General features: G+C 38.2%; 1 protein-coding gene across 1 annotated transcript in view; it reads left to right on the forward strand.

Annotated features, from left to right (window-relative positions):
- WDR72 (WD repeat domain 72) overlaps positions 1-21,649 on the forward strand; it is a 181,897-nt gene that overhangs the window by 40,116 nt on the left and 120,132 nt on the right. The window contains 1 exon segment of the mRNA XM_023751593.1: positions 10,461-10,663. Within this exon segment, the coding sequence (XP_023607361.1) occupies positions 10,461-10,663 (203 nt within the window).

Raw genomic sequence — 21,649 nt, forward strand, 5'->3', positions numbered from 1 at the left:
TCCTGGTCAGGGGGTGTATAGGAGGCAACCGATCGGTGTTTCTCTCACATCCATGCTTCCTTTTCTCTCTCTGTCCCTCTCTCAAATCAATTAGCAAAAACATATCTTTGGGTGAGGATTACAACATAAAACAAGAATAAAAAAGAGATCTAAATCTGTGGGCCAGAGTAAAAGTACTGCTGCCAAGTCCTAGTTGTATGACTTCCCTATTGTTGTATAAAAAGTTACCATGAGTTTAGCAGCTTAAAACAACATCCATTTATTATCTCACAGCTTTGTAGGTTAGAAGTCCAGGCCAGCTCAATTCAGTTCTTACAGATCAAAATCAAGGTGTCAGCCAATGGGCTCTTAACTGGAGGCTCAGGGGAAGAAGCTACTCCACGCTCATGCAGAATTTAGCCTTATGCTTGTGGGTCTGAAGTCTTTGCTGGCTGTTGGCCAGCTGTCACTCAGCTAGAGGCCACTCTGATCCTTGTACATGGCCTCCTCCATCTTCAAAGCTAGCAATGGCACTTTTAATTCTTCTTACGCTTTAATTCTTTCTGACTTTCTTCTACCAGTTGGAGAAAACTCTGCTTTTAAAGAGCTCACCTATTTAGGCCTGGCCCACCTGAATAATGTCCATATTTTATGATCGACTGTTTAGAAACCTTACTTATATCTGCAGTGTCCTTTTTTTTGCCATGAAGCAATATAATCCCCGGAGTGCTATTCCATTAGATGCACAGGGGAAGGAGTCACATAAGGATGAGGGTGATTAGGGGTTATTTTTAGAATCCTGCTGATCACATCAGTACTCAGGTAGGATAGTTTCTGGGTAAGTGAGTCTATGGAACAGGAGAGTGAAGAGATGCCAGAAGCCTTTTGGGTCATTGGAACAGAAACATGATAGGAAATTTCACAAGTGGCCAGGGAAGCCTCACCGTAGTGAGGGTACCAAGAGTTGGTGCTTTCAAAGCAAAACCCTGATGTTCCTGCAGGAGCTTTGGTTGTCCATTATTTCTCTAAAGAAAACTACTCCCAAGTCCCCTGGAGATTAAGTGAAATTAAAATATTTTCCTCCTTTCATCTCCACCATGGCGCCCCAACCTCCTGCAAAAAAAGTGAACTTATATATGACTTCAATCCTCATCCAGCACTTTATTCAGGAGACTGTACCCCAGTTTCTTCTTTTCCAATTCTCTCCCCTTTTCAAGGCAAAATGCCAGATCAACTTAGCAAAATATTTAAATTAATTGACACCAGAGTGAATAAATGATGGAGTCAAATCTCTCCTAAGGTACTTAATGTTCAACTAAGACAGCAGTTGTCAACCTGTGGGTCGCGACCCCTTTGGCGGTCGAACGACCCTTTCACAGGGGTTGCCTAAGACCATCCTGCATATCAGATATTTACATTATGATTCATAACAGTAGCAACATTACAGTTATGAAGTAGCAATGAAAATAATTTTATGATTGGGTCACAACATGAGGAACTGTATTTAAAGGGCCAGAAGGTTGAGAACCACTGAACTAAGAGCATGAAGAAAGAAAAGATCTGTGTTTGAAATATTTTAAAATTTAAATATGAGCATGCCTGGTGTCAAAAATTCAAACAACAAAGTGAATGATATTTTCAATACTTTTTCATGTTTTGTATATATTAGGTATTTACAAAGTTTTTATATAATTTTAATGTTTTGTATATAAGTAATTATAAACTTAATTATATACTTTATATCATAATACAGAAACACTTTTCCATATACATGCACCTCTTAAATTGGTTACAAATTGTATTAAGTTTTAGAGTAAGGTTAAAAATTAAAATTTAGTCGTAGTTGGTTCTATGGTAGGGATTATTTAATAAGTAAATGCCTCATCCAGAAAACTATGGTTTAAAATTAATGCATTATTTGTATTCCTTCTATATCTCAACAACTTTAAAAACCTCTATGTGTTTTGATCCTTATTTTTTCTCCCCCCCCCCCCATATGCTGTTTTTCTGAAGGTCAATAGTCAGAATTAAACGTGAGGTGGAGTGTGGCCCAGCTGATAAATCCCAGGGTTGCTGTGACTGCTGGAGGCAGTGGCAGTGCTGGGGTTAAGGTCGCCGTGGTCAGGGACTTTGTAAAATGTATTCCATATACCCTTAAGGTATAGAAGGTTGATATAAAGCCAATCCTGAGTTTGTTATCATATTAGGATCTTTTTATAGAACAAAATGAGCCACATCCTTGACAATCTATGTTACAGCTGACTTTATTATATTCACATACATTTAGGAACGATGGTACGTGCCTTTATGCCTAATTTAATATTTTCAGATTTATTCCCTCCCCCCATTATTTTCTACTTAGCTAGGTTTGATACCTCTAGGATCCCCTGCCCCTGCTCAGAACTCCCATCAGTGATACATTTTCTGGAGTAAGATGCAGTAACTGTGAAATGGCTTTATTAGAAAGAGGGCACCAGGTCGATCTCCATACACTTATGTGAGCAAGACAATGAACTTCATGTGTAACTGAAGATAAATGATAAATCTTACAAAAGACCCAGTGGTCAAATTCCTTGATAAGTGGAATTTGATTATAGCTGTCTATCAGCTGATTTGTTAAAATCTGATTTTACAAACTTGACTTCTAAATTTGGTAGATGAGGCCATTTTTTTAGCCTATTCTGTTTTAGAGAGAACCATTTTGAAATATAACTGTCCTCTTAATCATCGCCTAATATTGTGGTGAATTCAGTTAGGAAATGCCGGCCTCATGGAGAAAAAGGCCTAACTCTATAATGTATCCACTCACATGTTCTTGCTGTTATGTTATGTAAGTGCAAATTACATTTATTCATTCCTATCACATATTAGGAATTGTTTATATATATTTTTACACAATCCTATCATATATAGAATACTTAATTGGAAATCTTTTATTTTTTTGTGTGAAACAAATTGTTTAAAATTTATTGGTTTGCAATGTATGTGATTTTAGGGAGTTAGGAGGACTTTACGTTCCTGTAGCAATGCAATTTCTATAATGTGCTACTCAGGAGAAGCAACATGGGTTACAGTAAGTCAATTACTATCTCAAATGTATTTGTGTATAATTTTAAGTTAATAAAATTATAAAATGTTTTTGTACAATGTGATAAAATATGAATCCATTAGGGAATTGTTTTTTTTTTTATTTGGTTTGTCTTATGTGTTCACATGGCACACATAAGACATGTTTTTAAAAATATATATTTTTATTGATTTCAGAGAGGAAGGGAGAGGGAGAGAGAGATAGAAACATCAGTGATGAGAGTGAATCTTTGATAGGCTGCCTCCTGCACGCCCTCTACTGGGGATTGAGCCCACAACCTGGGCATGTGCCATGACCAGGAATTGAACAGTGACCTCCTGGTTCATAGGTTGACACTCAATTGTTGAACCACACCTGGATGGGCTGGGAATTGTTTTTGAATCTTAATTTACTCCAGATCATTTATAGATGAATTCATCAAGTGGCTATGATTTTTTAAACCATTTCCATACCTGTTGGGATATTAGCAATTGCTTTTTCTACATTAGTGAACCTAGTTGTTAAGTTGTGAGATGGAATTTGTCTGGGTAGGGCTTTTCAATATGTAATTGAAACCTATTCATTAATTAATAGTAGGCTGTGATAATGTTATTGATTGTGAAAAAATGTTTAGATAGAAGTTTAGTGATCATTTGCCCTCTTTAAAAACAATACAAAAATAGCTGTAGGTGCCCTATGAATATTGACAACCCCAATGCATTTACAGTACAGCTGTACTTTAGCAACATACTGGTTTTCAACAGTTTCTGAATCTTCCTCCTTTACTTTCCTCTTTATGTGCAGAAACTGGTGAAGGTTTTGTGCTGGTCTCTTGATACATATCACTCCAAACTCTCTTGGAGATTGCATTCTTTCCTTAGGATGTAATCCTCACCCATCTGCTAACAATGCTTAAGCCTTTGCCCCTGATCTCTACCTAGAACTCTGCATATTAACATTGCTTGTCTGTTTGGGTGTCTTCAAACTTGGCCTTTACAACAGTAGAAACATCTCGTCCCTTCTTTCTTAGGGGCCTGTAGGTAGCTAAAAAGCTGCAGAAGCCAAGTGAAGTTGGTTTTATCAGAAAGAGGTATTTGTATCAGAAAGAGCCATGTTGCAGAGACCTCAGGGGCAGGAGTCCTTAGGAAAGAATAAAAAACAGAACTAGAAGTTGAAAATCCCCCTCTCTCTCTCTCTGTCTCTCTCTCTCTTTCTCTCTCTCTCTCTCTGTCCCTCCCTTCCTCCTGCCTCTCTCCTGCCTCTCTTCCTTTTTCTTCTTTTCTCCATCCTTCCCTCTCTCTCACTCCCCATTTCTGCTCCTGTCTCTGCATTTTCTTATTCTTTTCTCTGCTCCTCAGTCCGCAGGTCAAGAAATGGCTACTCCTCACCAAGCTAACATGTCACATTCAGAGACTGACTTGGTGTTTCCAATTCCAAATTCTTGGGTCCTCAGAACCCACCTGGCAGCAGACCTGAGAGTTGGGATTGGCATAGGCATGTGAATTCTGCCTTTCCCTGTGTGCCCCCCGCCCCCACTGGGCTCTAGGGTGCAAGTTTATAAAGGGTGCGGTTTGGTGAGAACACCTGTCACACCGAGACCTTGGTAGGCTCTAATGCTTCATTGGCTGCCTCTTTCCACTGCCACAGGGAAAGGGTACAATTTAATTTATTCATTCTGAGAACATGTATTAAGCCCTGCTTTATTTCAAGCTCACAGACTACATACTTATCAAAAAGAATTTAGCATCTAGTAGGGAGGCAGCTCTGAATTTAAGCAAGCAAATAAAAATATGCCAATTACAAATGTGTTACGTTCTTCAGAGTAAAGAAACTGAGGTAGAAAACAATGCAAGATAGGAGAAGGATTTATTTTTAAAAGGTGAAAGAGGTGAAGGGGTTAAGAAAACAAAGCAAAACTCATAGACACAGACAACAGTATGGTGATTACCAGAGAGAAAGGAGTGGAGGGAGGCAGAAGAGGGTACACCGGAAATAAATGGTGATGAAGAGACTTGACTTGGAGTGGTGAACACACCATACAATATACAGATGATGCATTCTAGAATTGTACACCATAATCCTCTATAGTTTTATTAACAAATATCACCCCAATAAGTTTAATTTTTAAAAAAGAATGAGATGGAGTTAGCAGTAGAGGATATAGTTTCAGGGAACTTTTAAAGAAAAAAGATGTAGCTTGTGAGCAAGGGGAGGATGACATGGGAGGAAGTAGGGGCAAGAATATGATTTGTAGGTCACAGATTTTGGATTTCATCCCAAGTGTAGCCACAGTACACACTCATTAGCCAGGATGCTGATGTCATATAATCCATTAAGAAGTATTTAGCCTTTAATTTATGCCAAACTTCAGTCTGGTTCCCTGAGGAGATTTAAAAAATAAGTCAAATATATAATCCTACGCAGATTTTTATTGAGGAGGTTCGAGTTTCAGGTAGGAGGCAGGGGCCCCCCACTGGGCCTGGGTATCAGGCATCTCAAAGTCACAGAGCCACAGAGCCAAGGACGTTTGTTAAACTGCTCACAGGGGCTGAGTAAGAAGCTGCCCTGTGTCAGAGGGCTGCTGTATAGCGCAGCACTCATGGTGTATCAACCCTCAGGAACCTTTTCAAATATCTGTTCAATTTCATCCTCATAGTAACCCTACGAGATAAGAATTCTTATCCCCACTGCCCAGATGAGGAAAGTGAGGCGCAGAAATAGGAACTGGCTGACCCGAGGCCACACGACAGGTAAGGGTCAAACCAGGTTGGAGTGCAGGGCGGGCTGGTGCCGAGTCTGCTCTTCCCCACCACACAGTGATGTCTTGGCTGTCAGCCTTGACAGGCGGGCAGGACATCTGCTTGGTACAGGCTGGCAAAGGGGGTCGTAGAGAAAGTGCTGATTTAAAAAATTGTGATTAAGTATTCTCTGGTCTGTGTTGAGTTGGTGGTAAAATCAGGATATACAAGGGGAACAGTTGTCCGTAGGGGCCTGCAACCAGGATCTTGGCTGCTTGTTATGATTCTGTGTCTGACTTTGGAGGAATAGGTGATGTTGGATCAGTGAAAGCTGCTTCGGATGCTTGCTAGTACCCTCCTTCCTTCACTTTCTGTTAGAAAGCGATTGTTCTAAACTTCCTTTTCTTCTAGATTTATAACATCCTCTAATGTACTATTATACAGTTTAGGACAAAACAGATTATATCAAAACTCATATTAATAAAATAATAGAAAATGCAAGATATTTACTGGAATACATTTCAGACAATGAAGAGTTTACTTGGGATAGATTTTGTGGTATTTTTTTTTTGTACAACATTTGCTTTGAGGGAGGAAATGCAATTGTCACTTTCAATAATATAACTCAAATATGTCTCTGCCTCTTTGCTTACCATGATCAGATCGATCCAAATGGAGAGTGTGAGTTAACTCATCTTCTTGACATAGCACCGTACAAAAGGGAAAGAGGATCTAATTATCATTGCATGCACTTTGGAAAGCAAAGGGTCTCCTTAAATTGGAAGTTGAACTAAGCAGTTTTGTTACCCTTCACTTTCTGTTATTTATTTAATATCAGGAACAGTGGCTATTCTGTCTCTTTGGACTAGAGTTGCAAAGGCACTCCTGGGACCTTCTTGGGGTCATGCCCTCCCTCCTAGGTTACTGTTTTTACTATTTACTCTCTATTTAACTGTATCTCTGAAGTTATGTAATTCCATAATTTTAGGGATATGTTTAATGGAACATTCTGCATCAAAAGTGATTTATTATGGTATATTAATCAGGGTCTAATCAGGAAAGAGGAATGACGCAGTATTTTGAACAGAGACATTTTAACATAAATAATTATTAATAGTCACAAAGAATACCAGGGACTGGTTAATAAGAACTAAAGATAGAGGAATAAAAGATTAAGGAGCAACCACTATCCCTAGAGCTAAGGTAAGCTTCCCGAGGCACAGGTTCCCCCAGCACTAAGATCCTGACCTTATAGGAGAGCGCATAGCTGTGGTCAGGATGGTAAAGAAGCCGCTGTGATGTGGGGTGGTATGGTGTTGCCAGAAATGTCTTTCTGGAGGCACTCTGTTACAAAACCATCCCGAGTGTCCCCGAGGAAGCTGCTGCCTGCCATGCCCTGCAGGAGGCAGGTGCCGGGGAGCCCCCCACGCTGCTGCAGTAGAGCACGCAACTGAGAAGAAACAGTCCTTTCTTCTACAGGTCTTTCCAGCACCTTTTATCCACACAGGTTAACATTGCAACAGCTGTTAAAAATATTTAAAGAGACCATATTTATTTCCAGAGCAGGCAATGAAGGGTGGATTTGGAACTAAAAAACAATTCCATATAATAAAAGCCTAATATGCAAATAGACCAAATGACAGAATGACCAGTGGAACAACTGCTTGCTATGATGCACACTGACCACCAGGGGTTAGATGCTCAATGCAGGAACTGCCCCCAGCCCGCAGGCCCCAGGACAGCCAAGGCAGGTGCCAGCGGGGGCCACCCTGATCACGCCACCAGACGCCCCACAGAGGGAGGTGATCGGTGGTGGCAGCAGGATGATCGGGGGGACGGGGCCAGCTGGTGAGTGGGCCGGCAATGCCCCCCACCACGATTGCCCCACTGGTCGCCTCCCACAGAGGGAGGCAACTGGCAGCAGCCGGCGAGCAGGTGGTGCCAGGCCAGCCAAGGCGGGTGCCAGCGGGAGCCCCACTGATCGCCCTGCCGGTTGCCCCACAGATCAGCCCTGATTGCCGGCCAGGCCTAGGGACCCTACCTGTGCATGAATGTCGTGCACCAGGCCTCTAGTCTATAATAACAAAAGTGTAATATGCAAATTGACCGAATGGCTGAACAGCAGAACGACCTTCCGTACGAAGCTGGGGCTGCGAGGGCTGAGGCAGCCGTGGCTGTGAAGGCCTACTCTCGCACAAATTTCATGCATCGGGCCTCTAGTAAATTAATAACTGGCACACGTGGGAATCCCTACCTGTTCACTGTCAGGGTTTGACCAAGGGCTTTCAAGCTGTTGGCCTGAAATTATTAGAAAATCAACTTATTTTTAATATGTAACATATATTTGATAACTTTTAAATAAATCGACTCACTCTAAGCACTCCTTAAGTCACATTTGTGTCACAACCAGTACTTTGAAACAAAATAATTTAATTATTTTTCTAGTATTTTATAATAAAAGAAGATGGAAACTATTGTTCACAAAGCCATTTGTCCAATATTGTGTTAGAAAAAATATTAGTTTGTAGTGAAAATAGCTTTTGACTTACTTTAAATATAGCAAATCAGTTTTTAAATGCTTTCGAACTGCAATTAGATTTTTTTTAATGCTCACATGAAGATATGTTTTTATTGATTTTTTAGAGAGAGTGAGAAAAACATTGATCAGCTGCCTCTGTACGCACCACAATGGGGCTCAAACCCATAACCTAGGTACATGCCCTGACCTGAACCTGCAACCTTTTTTTTTTTTGTGTGTGTGTGTGTGTGTGTGTGTGTGTGTGTGTGTGTAATGATGCTTCAACCAATTGAGCCACTGGGCCAGGGCTGAACTACCATTAGATTTTGAGTGAGGTCCAGGGGGAGCAGGATTGATCATTCTTATTTACTATATGTTGCCAGCATCTGGCAGCGAGTGAGTGGCACATAGTAGATGCTCAGCTGGTTATCTGTAAATGAAAATGGATTACTACTGCCCAAGTTTGTAGGCAAACTATTTTTGCCACTAAAAATATAAGAAATACAAGAAATACTTGTGTTTGTGTAAGATTTGTGTATAGAATAATATATAAGATTATAGAAAATTATATAAGGCATATTTCCTATCTATTATAGTATAATGAATTATTTCCCAAGAACTCTTAAAATCTTTTAAAAAATATGATAGTTTGAAAAACCACAGAAAACCTATGAGAAGAAAATATCCATGGTGACGCCATTATTCAAAGAGTTATTTCTCATAAAGACAGTGAATTTTACCAGATGCTGCAGTTACAAGTTCATTTTCAGGGAATAGTAATAACTATTAGCTTTAGTTGGTGAAGCTCTTCTTATTGTCATCCTTGAGAGAGGATTTTCCTGATGTTGCTGCCAAATTCATCTGTTGAAGACATATCAATCTTGATGGAAAAGGAAACCTTGGAGAAAGAGCATGCTGATTATGTTTTATGTTAACGATGGTAATATATGACTGTAGGAAAATGAAACAAATATCATTGCTAAGAGACTAGGGACTACATTTTTGCCCAGTATTTTAGCATAATAATTGTTACTGATTCAGAATCCAGAGCACCGACTAATGGTAGTTTAGTTGCTGGAAAGGAAGATATAGAAGACAGGAGGAGAAATGAGGATTGGGTAGTCATAATCTTCAAATCTATCTATCTGTCCAAAGACAGTGGTATACAATAATTATTTTTATTGTCTGATGGCAATTACTTTAAGTTGGTATTTTCTTAATACCATCAGTAAGAATGATCTTTTTCTTTCTTAGCAAATAGTACAACTACTTTGTTCTCATTGATAGGAAAAGAATAATATGAAATAAAATCTGTATTTAGATTGTATGGCAAGTGAATTTTCTTTATTTTTAGTTATATAGTTTGTATATTTAATAAGGTCTGAATAATGCAACTGAACTCATAACTGACATAATACAATGATCATAATTAGTTCATATATGTTGAGATTTCACTGAGCATATGGCACTGTATTTCATAAAAACACTCTATAAATTGTTTTCTGATACTTTTGCTCTGTTTTATATTTGTTCCTTTTAACTTTAAATTGAACTTGCCAACGCCTTGAAATTCTGAAACTGCAAGAATGGCAGAGAAAAGGGCGAAGGAATTTTTTCCTCTTCTAATAACATAAGAAATAAAGGTCAAATGTTATAACAGCTACAATACGAGCAATACCAACAACAACACCCTAGAGTGGCCTGCATTCCTGAAGCTGTGGGAACACTTGGGTGAGGGAGGTAGTAATAAACATGTGAGTTCTTACTTGCCCTATTCACTTGAACTGTATCACCAACACAAATCTTTTAAGCTTAGGAACCCAAGCAAAGCACTGGGGATTCTCTGTTGTTTGCGAGTTGGTACACTAACTAAAATATTCTATAGTTTTTTTGTCATTGATCACTTACTTATTCTATAATAAGTAAGAGCTTTTACTGTTAAAGACTATTGAATGTCATGTTGATTTCAGTGGATGAAAAAGCACAAAGAGGAAGATAAACTTTTCAAATCCATAATTTCAGCCTTTGTAAGACGATGATTTGAATAATTTAGAGAAAGCTTAAAGAACTGTGATTTTCTGTTCAAAGTATTTTTTTGTTTGCATTCTTTTGGGACAAATATTTTTTATACATTTTTATCTCTAATCTTGTTTTCCAGGCACTTTGGAAAGACATGAGACAGGAGAAAGAGCAAGAATTATTCTTAATTGTTGTGATGATTCACAGTTTCTAAAGCCTGAGTCAGTGCTTTCAGTTGCCTCAGAGACACAGAAGCACAAAAGTGTAGAGCAGAGACCCTCCAGCTCCTACCAGTTTGGGCCAATACCTTGCCCTGGTCTGCAGGTGGAGTCTTCATGTAAGGTAAGTTCAAATCAAGCTGCTGCTTAACAGGATATCATCAACTCTGACTAAGAACTAATATGCCTTCATAAATATGTGGTGAGTAAATATCAGTACAAAAACAAGAACTCATATGATCTGCATCTACCAGACCTATCACCAAGTGATCTTGGGTTAATCGGGATATCTTTTTGAATGATTATTTCTCTTGATGTAGCATTCTTTTTGATAAAATAGGTTGTAGCTTGTAAAAATTGAGCCAATTTTATATTAACTCTTGAACTCTAGATGGATAGTTTTCCATTGATAAGAGGAAAGAAACCTACATTCTGTGGTCTAGGGTTTTTTGTTTGTTTTTTTAGTTGAGAGTATTTTACCTCTTTTTATAATGCTAATTACAAATAAACCAAAAATGTATCAGAAAAACTGGATCATTATGGGGACAATTATTTAGATACACTCAGCATCACTAGGATCACCAGCTTTTTAGGTTTCCAATGTCTAGTTTAATGCCCAGAAGGTAAACTGGTTACTATTTCTTTCAGTTTTTTAAAGGACCTCAGAGCTACCCTTTAGCTAGTGATAATAGTATATATAGATTTTATTTTCTTTAGATAATTTTTGAAGAGTACACATAGTTTTGGGGAAAGGTTTTAAAGAGAACAACAACTACAATAAAACATTTTAAAAAATGAGTCCAATTTGAAATGCTGGAGGAGTTGAGTTTGTGCAGCTACCCAAAGAAAAGTCTTCGGGGAAGGAGAGGGCCAAGGTCTCAAAGGCTGATTAAAGAAACACAATATATTAGTGATGGGGAACAGATTTTTCTCAGATTCTGCTGAGGATAAAACAAGATAGAAACTGTTTAAATTGCAGTGGGAGGAAATTAGCTTCAAAGTAAGAAATAAACAGTCTTACTAAAATCATCTCTACAAGGCAGAAATCTTGATAGTTTCATTATATTTTAAAGAAAGAAGGCCTGTTTTGTCTGTTGGCTTGTTGATTTTAAATTCTTTATCTGCATTCCTTGTCTGTAAAATGAGTAAAAGGAGCCCTAACCGGTTTGGCTCAGTGGATAGAGCGTCAGCCTGTGGACTCAAGGGTTCCAGGTTCGATTCCGGTTAAGGGCATGTACCTTGGTTGTGGGCACATCCCCAGTAGGGAGTGTGCAGGAGGCAGCTGATCGATGTTTCTAACTCTCTATCCCTCTCCCTTCCTCTCTGTAAAAAAATCAATAAAATATATTTTTAAAAAATGAATAAAAGGAGAAACTGGATTATTTTAACTGCTACAATGTAGACCCATTGTACTGTCCTGGAAATGTTTGTTTAAAAAACTGATTTTCTAGAGAATGGGTGCCCAAAGACTGCCCCTGTTGCTTATTTAGAGCTTCACTGTTTAATATGGTAGCTGTTAACCACACATGGCTGTTGAGCACTTAAAATTTGCCTAGCACCACATGTTAAAATAAGATTTGGATATATAGGGTTCACCTACACTATAGCACCCATCCTAGTGATAGAATAGAGAAATACACAATACAATGGTGAAGAAATATACGAGGCAATTTGCTTTTTGAACACATGTGAAGTGATACAAATTTTTGACAGAGGATACCCATTTCTCAGAAGGATGTATTTTACATATTTTACATATATATTTTAACTATCATGGAGTTAAATAAAAATTTTTGTAATAATACTATTTTTTTTACATCTGCTTAATGAAGAATGTTCCTCTTCTCACTGTGTGGTATGGGTTTAAATATATTTTTGGTAGAAAGTTGCCTCAATGTTGAGGAACACTCTGAAAAGCCTATCACAGCTTTGTTTCCGAACTAATTTAGGAGGTCTCAGCATCACCAGGAAGGGTAGGAAACACACCATTCAGTGACTCCAGCTGTCCTCTTGCACACAGAAGCAACCTTGAATTTCCTCACAGGACTTCAAAGCCTGGCTTGTAGCGAAACATTCGTTGGACGTAAATCAGAGGCACAAAAGGAGAATGCTCGTATTTCATGGTGCGTGGCCGGCTGAAGCCCTGCATTGTGCCGCACGTGCCGGTGGGGAGTGCCAGCAGCAGAAGGGCACTGTTCTGACTCGTGTGACAAATGCAGTTAACACCAGATCCATATTAATGTTGTCAAGTTCCCCTGATGTATTTAAACAGATTTTAATTATTTTCATCGTCCAAAGGCCTGCAATATAGAGCCTAATAGTCCTTCGAAGAAAGCTCACTTAATGTGGGAATGTAAAAACCTCTCATAAAAATGAAACTTTTATATTGGCCTCAGTCATTGACATAGGTTATTCATCAAGTCAGCAATTTGTGTGGCAAAGTGCCATTTGAATAGTGTATTGTTAGGATACTTATGGTCCACTTGACAAGGGCTCTTGCTGTAAATAGTGCAATTTGACTCCAGCTGTTAAAGAGTGGCTTTGACAGCAGCCCAATAGAAAGGAGATGCCTTCCTGCGCCGCCGAAAATCAATATTGGGTTCTTGTTCCTAGTAACCTGTTCTTTTCTCTTCTGTACATATATAAACGACCATCAAGGGTTTAGAAGTGGAAGTTTAAATATTATTTTAAATGTAATTGACTTTGAGTTTCAAATGAAGGCTTGTGATAAAATGGTACAAGTGCAGAGTTTTAGGATATTATTTCCACCCCCTGGCTCGTGTTTAGTCACAATTACAGTCCAGTTGAATTTGGATTCTCCAGCTTCAGTAGAAAAGAATTAGCGTGAAGCATGGACTCAAAATCGTGTGCCTATTCTATACGGCCAGCGTACGTGTTCTTTTTGATTCCTTTATTAATTTACCGTCTGCGTCCCTCCCATCTTCTCTGTGTGTATACCTTTTTGTAGAGATGGCGGGGTTCTTTGTGGCTGTGCCCATGGCAACACCCACAGATGTTGACAACCAGGAATGTCCTCAGTGTTGTCCAGGATTTCCCTAAAGCAGACTCTGGCTGGTTTTGAAGAGTTTCCTAGCAGTTTACAGCAATGCAAGGTTGTTATGGTACCTGACTGTCAGTAATAGATTTTGAATCGGTTAATTATAATAACTACATGGAAGGGATCTTTTTTCATTGGGTTTCTCCACTGTGTTAGCTGTTACATTTAAGACAGAGTGCAGGAAGTGAAATTATATACTCAAGATGATAAAAAAATGTTTCAAGAGTTGCATTGAATAAAAAATATTCCAGGTATAAAATCCTTTTAGTTCACTGTTGATTTCCCAAGATTGCAGATATGACTTACTTAAATCATTTCTAGATTTGACTGAATTTGATTTTGAATTTTATTGTTGTTTGCCTGAGATATCATAAATCTTTGTCTAAGGTATGCTGAGCAGGATTTGAAGGAGCTGTCCTTTTTAACATGGAAAATGCTGGTAAAATGGGAACTTTTTCAAAAGCCTTTTCCAGTCAAAGCTGTTAAAAGAGCCATCTTCCTATTAATCGCCAACTCTGAATTTATTTAATTTGTGGCTGAGATTACAACTGAAAATTCATAAAGCTGATAATAATAATTGTGTACAGAGACCTTTAAGGCTGATTTAAGGTCAGTGTTATTGTTTTTATAATTACTAATAGGCAGTTGTGATTTCTACCAGAGAAAGGATTTGTTCTGCTTTGGTTTTAGCTGGTTTCAAAAAATGTTAGCTCTTCTGTTAACTCCAAAGTAAACCTCTTTACTAAATGAATGCTTATGTCATTTTTAGTACTAGATTTAAACTAGGTTTATCTCAGTTTCTCCTTCTAACCCCACAATATTCATTAATTCTTAAGAAACATGAGAATTTTAAGATTATAACTTCCTTTTTGAATTAACCTTCTGATTTTAGTTATCAATTGACTTGTGGGCTGGGGATTCTAGTGTAGAAATATGAATAAAAGGCACTATAATTTTGTAGTTAGTTTAACATAGGGACAATGTTGCAGAATTTATCAAGCATATCTTTAAAATTGCATTAATAATTTAATGTAGATATTTTAAAACTATGAATTCTATAATCATCTCAATCCTATATAACCTGCCCATAACCGTTTATAGACATTTTCCTCCCTCGCTTCTTCTTTTTTCCCTACTTTTTATTCTTCTTAGTTGTAAATTGTTTTTGCTTTCTAAAAACCTGTGATGTTTCTAAGTTGGTTAAGAACCAGCTATTTGTAGGACACAAAGATGAACCTATTCATCCCACTGAAAGGAGTTTGTAAAGGCTGGGATAGAAATTCACTTCAATGGACTTGAATATTCTGTTATTGAGCAACTTCATGGTTCTGATTAAAAGGTGATGTTAAATGTTACCCCTTTACAGAGACTTGGCATTTCCTTGGTAACCAAGTTGTTGTCCTGCATCAGTAATATCTTGTGTTTATATCCTATTTTTGATGACTACCACAGTGGATGATACTGTCAGGTGTAAAAAAAAAAATGAAGTTTGCAGAAATTCGGATGTTGAGTTACCTAAAAGGGTTAGTGGCTTATCCCAGGAAAGAAAAGAAGGAAAATAAAATCTTTCTTCTTGAAAGCTGGTAATCTCACTTATTGACTGAGAGGACCATCTGGACCCATTTAAAGGAACCCCAACAGGCACTCCTTCTGTTCCAATGACTTATGTTGAAGCTGGTCCTAAGAGAGCAGCAAATGCAAAAATGTAACAGGAAGCAATTCTCAGGAAAAAGAAAAGGCATTTATTCTAATGAAATATTTTCCCTATGCTGGTAAAAACAAAACGTATTAAGACATTTGCTTTATTCATTGATACTAGGAGCATGAACTTATTGAAAAAGATATCCGACTAATATTCTCATCTGTTTTTCTGAATTGCATTGAATGGTGACATCCTGGAGGCATAGCCAGTTCCCTGAATCCCCAAATGGCATTCATGACATTAAATATAATTTATGACTAAGTGACATTATTTGTAATTTTCTACATACTATTAAGCTTATGAAAATGGCTGCTTTAACCCTAAATTAAAATATCCTGCATAAGCTTATAGTCTAAGTATGCTTATTCATACCAGGTATAAAAAAATGCTCATAAGAGGCTGCTAGGAGCAGCTGGGGCTTCTTATACACACGTTAAACTCCAGGCACGTCCACATAGCACTGATCATTTTAGTTGTTTTTTTCTGCTTGTTTTTGTTTTTTGTCTTTACATGTTGTCCAAGACCTGATGGTTTTTCAAAGGCCATTTGAAATGGAATACAGCCGTGCTCACCTTTATTCCTTTCTTCCCAGCTCCCACTAGAGGTCTCTGCTCATTATACAAAACTTGGCCTCCATTTACTCTCAACATTTTTTTCTTTTTGCTCCTTGAACTAAAACATTAATCTGGGTGCATAATAAGTAGTAATGGAGGGGCACGGGGTTTGCCAGAACCTTTCTTTTTAGCCGTAGCATGGTAGAATGCCAAGTGGTCAAGATACCTGTTCTCTCCTTTCCTTTCTTTCCTTTTGAATCCACTGATGGATGGCCCCTGCAGCCAGGCTCCGACCTGCCGGATTTCTCTCACTGCTGGGTTCCCATGTTGTCCCATCTTTATCTCCCCGCCTTATTTTCTTGAACATTCATTGCCAACTAAGCTTGGATCTGATGCACTACCAGGTAGTTTGGGTTATTTCTGTAGTCCCAGGATTTCAGAATTCCTTGTGTTTGCTGTGATTAATTGATGAGATTTAACTTTTGCTGGATCTCTGATTTTTAGTTTCTCTGTCTGATTACCTGGCTTAGTATACTTCTTCCTTCCACGTTGCCTCTCTAGGAACCAGAATCCTCAATCCCATCCTCTCTGATGACCACTCGTGGTTCTTCTGCCTGCACCCTTCGAGGTGGTGGAAGTTTAGTGTTAATTTGCTGTGTAACAAATTACCACAAATGTAGGTATGAGCTTAGAACAATACACATTTATTATATCACCATTTCCCAGGTTCTAGGAGTCTGGCATAGCCTGGCTGAGTTCTCTGTTCAGGGTTTCACATGGCTGATATCCGGGTGTGGGCTGGGTTGCTATGTCATCCGAAGCTGAGGGTCCTGTTCCAAGCTTATTCAGGTTAAGGGTGGAATTCAGTTCCTTGTGGTGGCAGGACTGGAGTCCTATTTATTGGTGGCTGTTGGCTAGGGGTCACACACTCCTTGCCACATAGTCCCCTTTATCTTTAAACAAGCAGTGGAGAACTTCTTGTGTATAAAGTCCCGTCATACTTTGAATCTCTACTTTCTCCCTCTGCCACCAGCTGTAAAGAACTCTCTGCTTTCAAAAACTCCATGTGATTAAGTCAGGATGACTCAATCTCTCTATTTTAAAGTCAACTGGTTTGGAACCTTAATTACATCAGCACAATCCCTTCAGCACAGTCCCTAGTGTTTGGATGACTAACTAGAAGAAGGTATATTTCACCAGGGTCTGGGGTCTTGGGGGTAACTTTATGATTCTGCCTACAGACGGGAACTGCTATTTGAGGACCATTACTCTCCTCTGATTCTGGGACATTTAACCTGTGCCTAAATGCTCTGATAAGCTGTCATGAATCAAGACTCCTGTTTGTCTTTGGACCTCTTCCCCTGTCTGTTCTTTTGAGGAGTTGACCTGTGGTAGAGCAGATCTGTCTCTCTTGACTCTGAGGCCAAACCCTGTTATGCAAAAAATCATAGTGTGGTATTGATCATGTGATTCTGTGGCAGAGTATGAAATGAATAATGGGAGTCCTGTCTCTGCCTACATGATTATCATGAGGCTTAAGTAAGAAAATAATTTTATAGTTGATAGGGCTCTCCAAATCTGAGAAGTTACCTGAATCCAGAACTTTCACAAATTTTGTGATCATATGATTGGCAGTCCAACATTCTTTATTATATTTTATTCAACTCTGCCATTTATAGTTAAAGTCAAGTTCATAGGTAGTAAAAAATTTGTTTGTATTTAAGCCCTCTTAAGCATATTTTTTATGCTTTAATGTTCAATTATGCTAATGATCAGCTTAGCCAATCCTTAGAACATTCTTTGACCTTAGGCATGAAATTTCTGGTGTTATTAAGAATGTCTGGAATTAGTAATTATAACAGAAAACTACCAGTGTTGAGGATATTTTATACAAATTTTTATGATAATCCCATTAATCATAAGTTATGCCATTGAAATATACATCTGACCTAAATGATCTACTCTTCTATCTTACTTAAAAGAGCAGTTAGGATCAGGTACAGAAAATTCAATGGGTGTCCCAAGGAGAGAGAGTGCCAGATAACACATAGCACCCCAGATGATGGTTTGCTTCACTAGTATTGAGGCCCAGTAATGACTTTTTTGCCTTAAAATAGTATCCTCTGTTCATTGATTCTAGAACTAAGCTCTTGCATTCTAAAACATTATGTTATTATTCTTTATTAAAATTCATTTTTGTATCAGGAATTATCAAAAATATAAGGATTAAACCTAAGGATTTGGGCCCTTATTTTATCTATCTGCAAAAAAAATAAAGCATTGTAAGTAATGCTTAATTCATAGGTAAATCATTAAGTACAATAGAATTAAGCAGTATAATCTACAAGATACTCAGTACTTCATTACCTATAAATGATACAGCATATCCCATAAAGCTTTTGCCTGATATCTTCTTGATAAATCATTTAATATGGTTGTTTTTAATTCTCATTCTCAGGAGATGCTGAATTTCATTCAGAGAAAACATGCAACACCATATTATAATTAAAAGTTTCCTCACTTGAGAATTAAAGCAGGTGTAGCCAGTAGTCAAAGATTGATACCTGGAGAAAAATTTTAATTGGTTTTCACTATTGTCTGGTGACATTTTGTTTGTTCCCAAATTTTGGACACCTTAATGGATAATCAAAACCTAGAAAATATCCGCTTTAACATTTCAAAATGTTCATAAAATTCAAATGCTAACTAGTATTATTACTGTGTGATTTTTATTTTATCTCCTAAACTGGAAACCGAATCTACTCTTTTCTTAGCAAGAATGCCTTCTGAGTTTTAAATGTGATTTTGATACTATCTTGGGGGCAGGGTAAATGTCCTGTAAAGGCTACACACACTCTTCAGCCACATGATTTTCCAAACTGTTGAACTCACATCACAGTTTATGAATTTGGCTTTTCAACTTCCACTAGCATGACCTGGATGAGAAGGAAAGAGGCTTGGAAATGGACATTCAATTATATAACCTGTGTTGTATTCATCCTTGGAATACAATCCAAAATTATGAAGCATACATGAAAACTATATTGAAAAATGTTAACTGTATATTTGGCACCATAACCCAGATATTTAATTCCCAGCTACCTGGCCTCATTAAAGGAGTGCATTTTCTCCCTGCTGCTGGTCTTCTGCCAGGCTCTTCCCTCTGATTCTTTACCGTGAAGTCTAAGCATCGATGGCACTTCCCTATCAAGTGAGTAGCAGCCCACCTTCCATTCTCTTTCTGGCATCCTTTTTATTTTACTTGTTTATCTTTTCCACCATCTTGCTTGGAGGCAAGTGGACAAGGAAGAGCAAACCCTCAATTCAAAGGGGCCAATGATCTGCTTTACTAGTTTATCACAATGTCATCACCATCTAGCATATGTAGGACACAAGGCAGGCATTCAGAAATATTTGTTGAATAAACCCATGGACTAAATACTACTAAAGTCTAGACATGAAAAATAGGTGGTAAGAAAGTGGAGGATTCTTCCTTTTTTGAATTGTAAGGGAAAAAATGAAAAAATAACTGCCCCAAAAATACATATTTAGTCAGTCATTTGCTTTCAGTCAAAATTGGGTTTGCATGTGACTTGATCTTACAGAGGAGTGTGACCTAGTAAAAATAGTCAATAACAGCAAAGAGACTGTTAAAACACAAAGCTACCCCACTGATATTTAGACACCAATCCCAATCAATTCAAAAGTTTATAAGGCATATTGATAAGTAGACCAGTCCAAATCAATTCAAAAGTTTATAAGAAAAAAATATATTAAACACTGGTGATGAAATTTGGTATGTTTAGTACATTGGGGAGAAACGATTCACTGTAGGTAAGATGGGCATAACAGTGAGCGGATATAGATTTATAAAGAAAGATTAAAAGAGAGTGTGGTTATATGGTTTCTTATACCAATAACCTTTATATTATTGCCCCATTCACTTGTCCTTAAATCTCAGACTCCTTTTTCTAGTAACAAAATTACCTAAAATAAGCACTCAAAAATAGCCTGAGGATTATATTGTATATCATGGGCCCTCTGCTTCCCTTAAATAATTACTTTACTAAGACCTCTCCTCAATGCAAAAACCCTGAAGCCAGCTACAATCTAATCAATGGGTTTGTAATAACTTTTAGAAATGTAAGTGTAATAAATATGAAGAGGCCTGATTTATGTTTTATTTCCCAGATGCAGAGTCTTTGGCACAATTCTGCATCCCTCCAGTGGCAAGCATTGCTTCCTACTTTCCTAGATAATTTGAAAATTGCAGAAATCTCCCTCTCATCACAGGTTGGTGAAGAGAGGACTGATTCTATTCTGTGATGTGTATAACAGCAAATGCTTGTATGTAACTCCTTATTGCAGGGACATGGGGTAGCATGCTAGATTAGCAGTCCCAGGAGGTATCGAGCCTCATGGTGATTCTCTTCCTTGTCTGCTTGCCTCCAGGGAGGAGGTGACTCAGTGACAGTGGACAAGCCAGTGCTCCTCCTTGTGACTGTCCTGATGACTCTGCTCTCTATGCATTTCTTTCTGCCCAATCTCATGTACAGGAGATGGTCTACTCTCCACCTGTTTAAATCCCACCCACACTACAGCATCTGTCTGCACTATTTAACATGCAACTGCTAATTAACTATGAGTTACCTGGTTATTTTTCAAGTATTCATCTGTGTTATCTTCTCAATTAGGCCTTAAGCTCATTGGAAATAAAAAACTGCTGTGTCTGTATGTTATGTAAATTTTGTAGCATGGAATAAAGAACAGAATACTTCATTTATTCAGCAAATAATGAATAGCTAGTATGTGCCAGACACTTTTCTTTAAAAAAATATTTTTTGTAGATTTCAGAGAGGAAGGGAGAAGGAGAGAGAGGTAGAAGCATCAATGATGAGATAATTATTGATCAGTTGCCTCCTGTGCACCCCCCACTGGGGATCAAGCCAGCAACCCGGGCATATGCTCTGACCGGGAATCAAACCGTGACCTCCTGGTTCATAGGTCGATGCTCAACCACTGGGCCAGGCCTAGATATGTTTCTTGATACAACAGTACTTACAACAAAGTCCTGGAGCTCATGCCACTTAACATTTCTGGGGAGAGGGATAGACCATAATTTAAACAAAACAAAACCACGACAATGTCAGATAGTGATAAAGCCTCTACAGGGAATTAACAAGAGGTGGTGTGATAGACATGCCTAGAAATTTAGTCTAGACCAGTGGTTCTCAACCTGTGGGTTGCGACCCCTTTGGGGGTCGAACAACCCTTTCACAGGGGTCGCCTAAGACCATCGGAAAACACATATATAATTACATATTGTTTTTGTGATTAATCACTATGCTTTAATTATGTTCAATTTGTAACAATGAAATTGGGGGTCACCACAACATGAGGAACTGTATTAAAGGGTCGCGGCATTAGGAAGGTTGAGAACCGCTGGTCTAGACTGAGTGGTCAGAGGATAAGGTAGCATTTATACTGTCTGAATGAGAAGAAGCCAGCTAACCATGTGACTAGCAGAGGGGAGAATATTCTAGGCAAAGTAAAGAGCCTAAAGTAGCAATGAAGCCAAGGCCAGTGTGACTGGAGAGAAGTGCATGGGGAGAGAATTAGAAGTCCATATTCAAGAGTGAGGTGGTGTAGAGCATGCTGGGTGTGGTAATCCAAAGTATGAAGCTTGACTTTTATTGTAAGTAATAAGGGGAGTCTTTTCATTTTACTCAAAAGAAGTGATGGGATCTGATTTATTGTTTTGAAAAGATCGCTTTGGTTGCTATGTGAAAAATTATA

This window comes from Myotis lucifugus, unplaced genomic scaffold, assembly GCF_000147115.1.
Source record: "Myotis lucifugus unplaced genomic scaffold, Myoluc2.0 scaffold_23, whole genome shotgun sequence".
NCBI lineage: Eukaryota > Metazoa > Chordata > Mammalia > Chiroptera > Vespertilionidae > Myotis > Myotis lucifugus.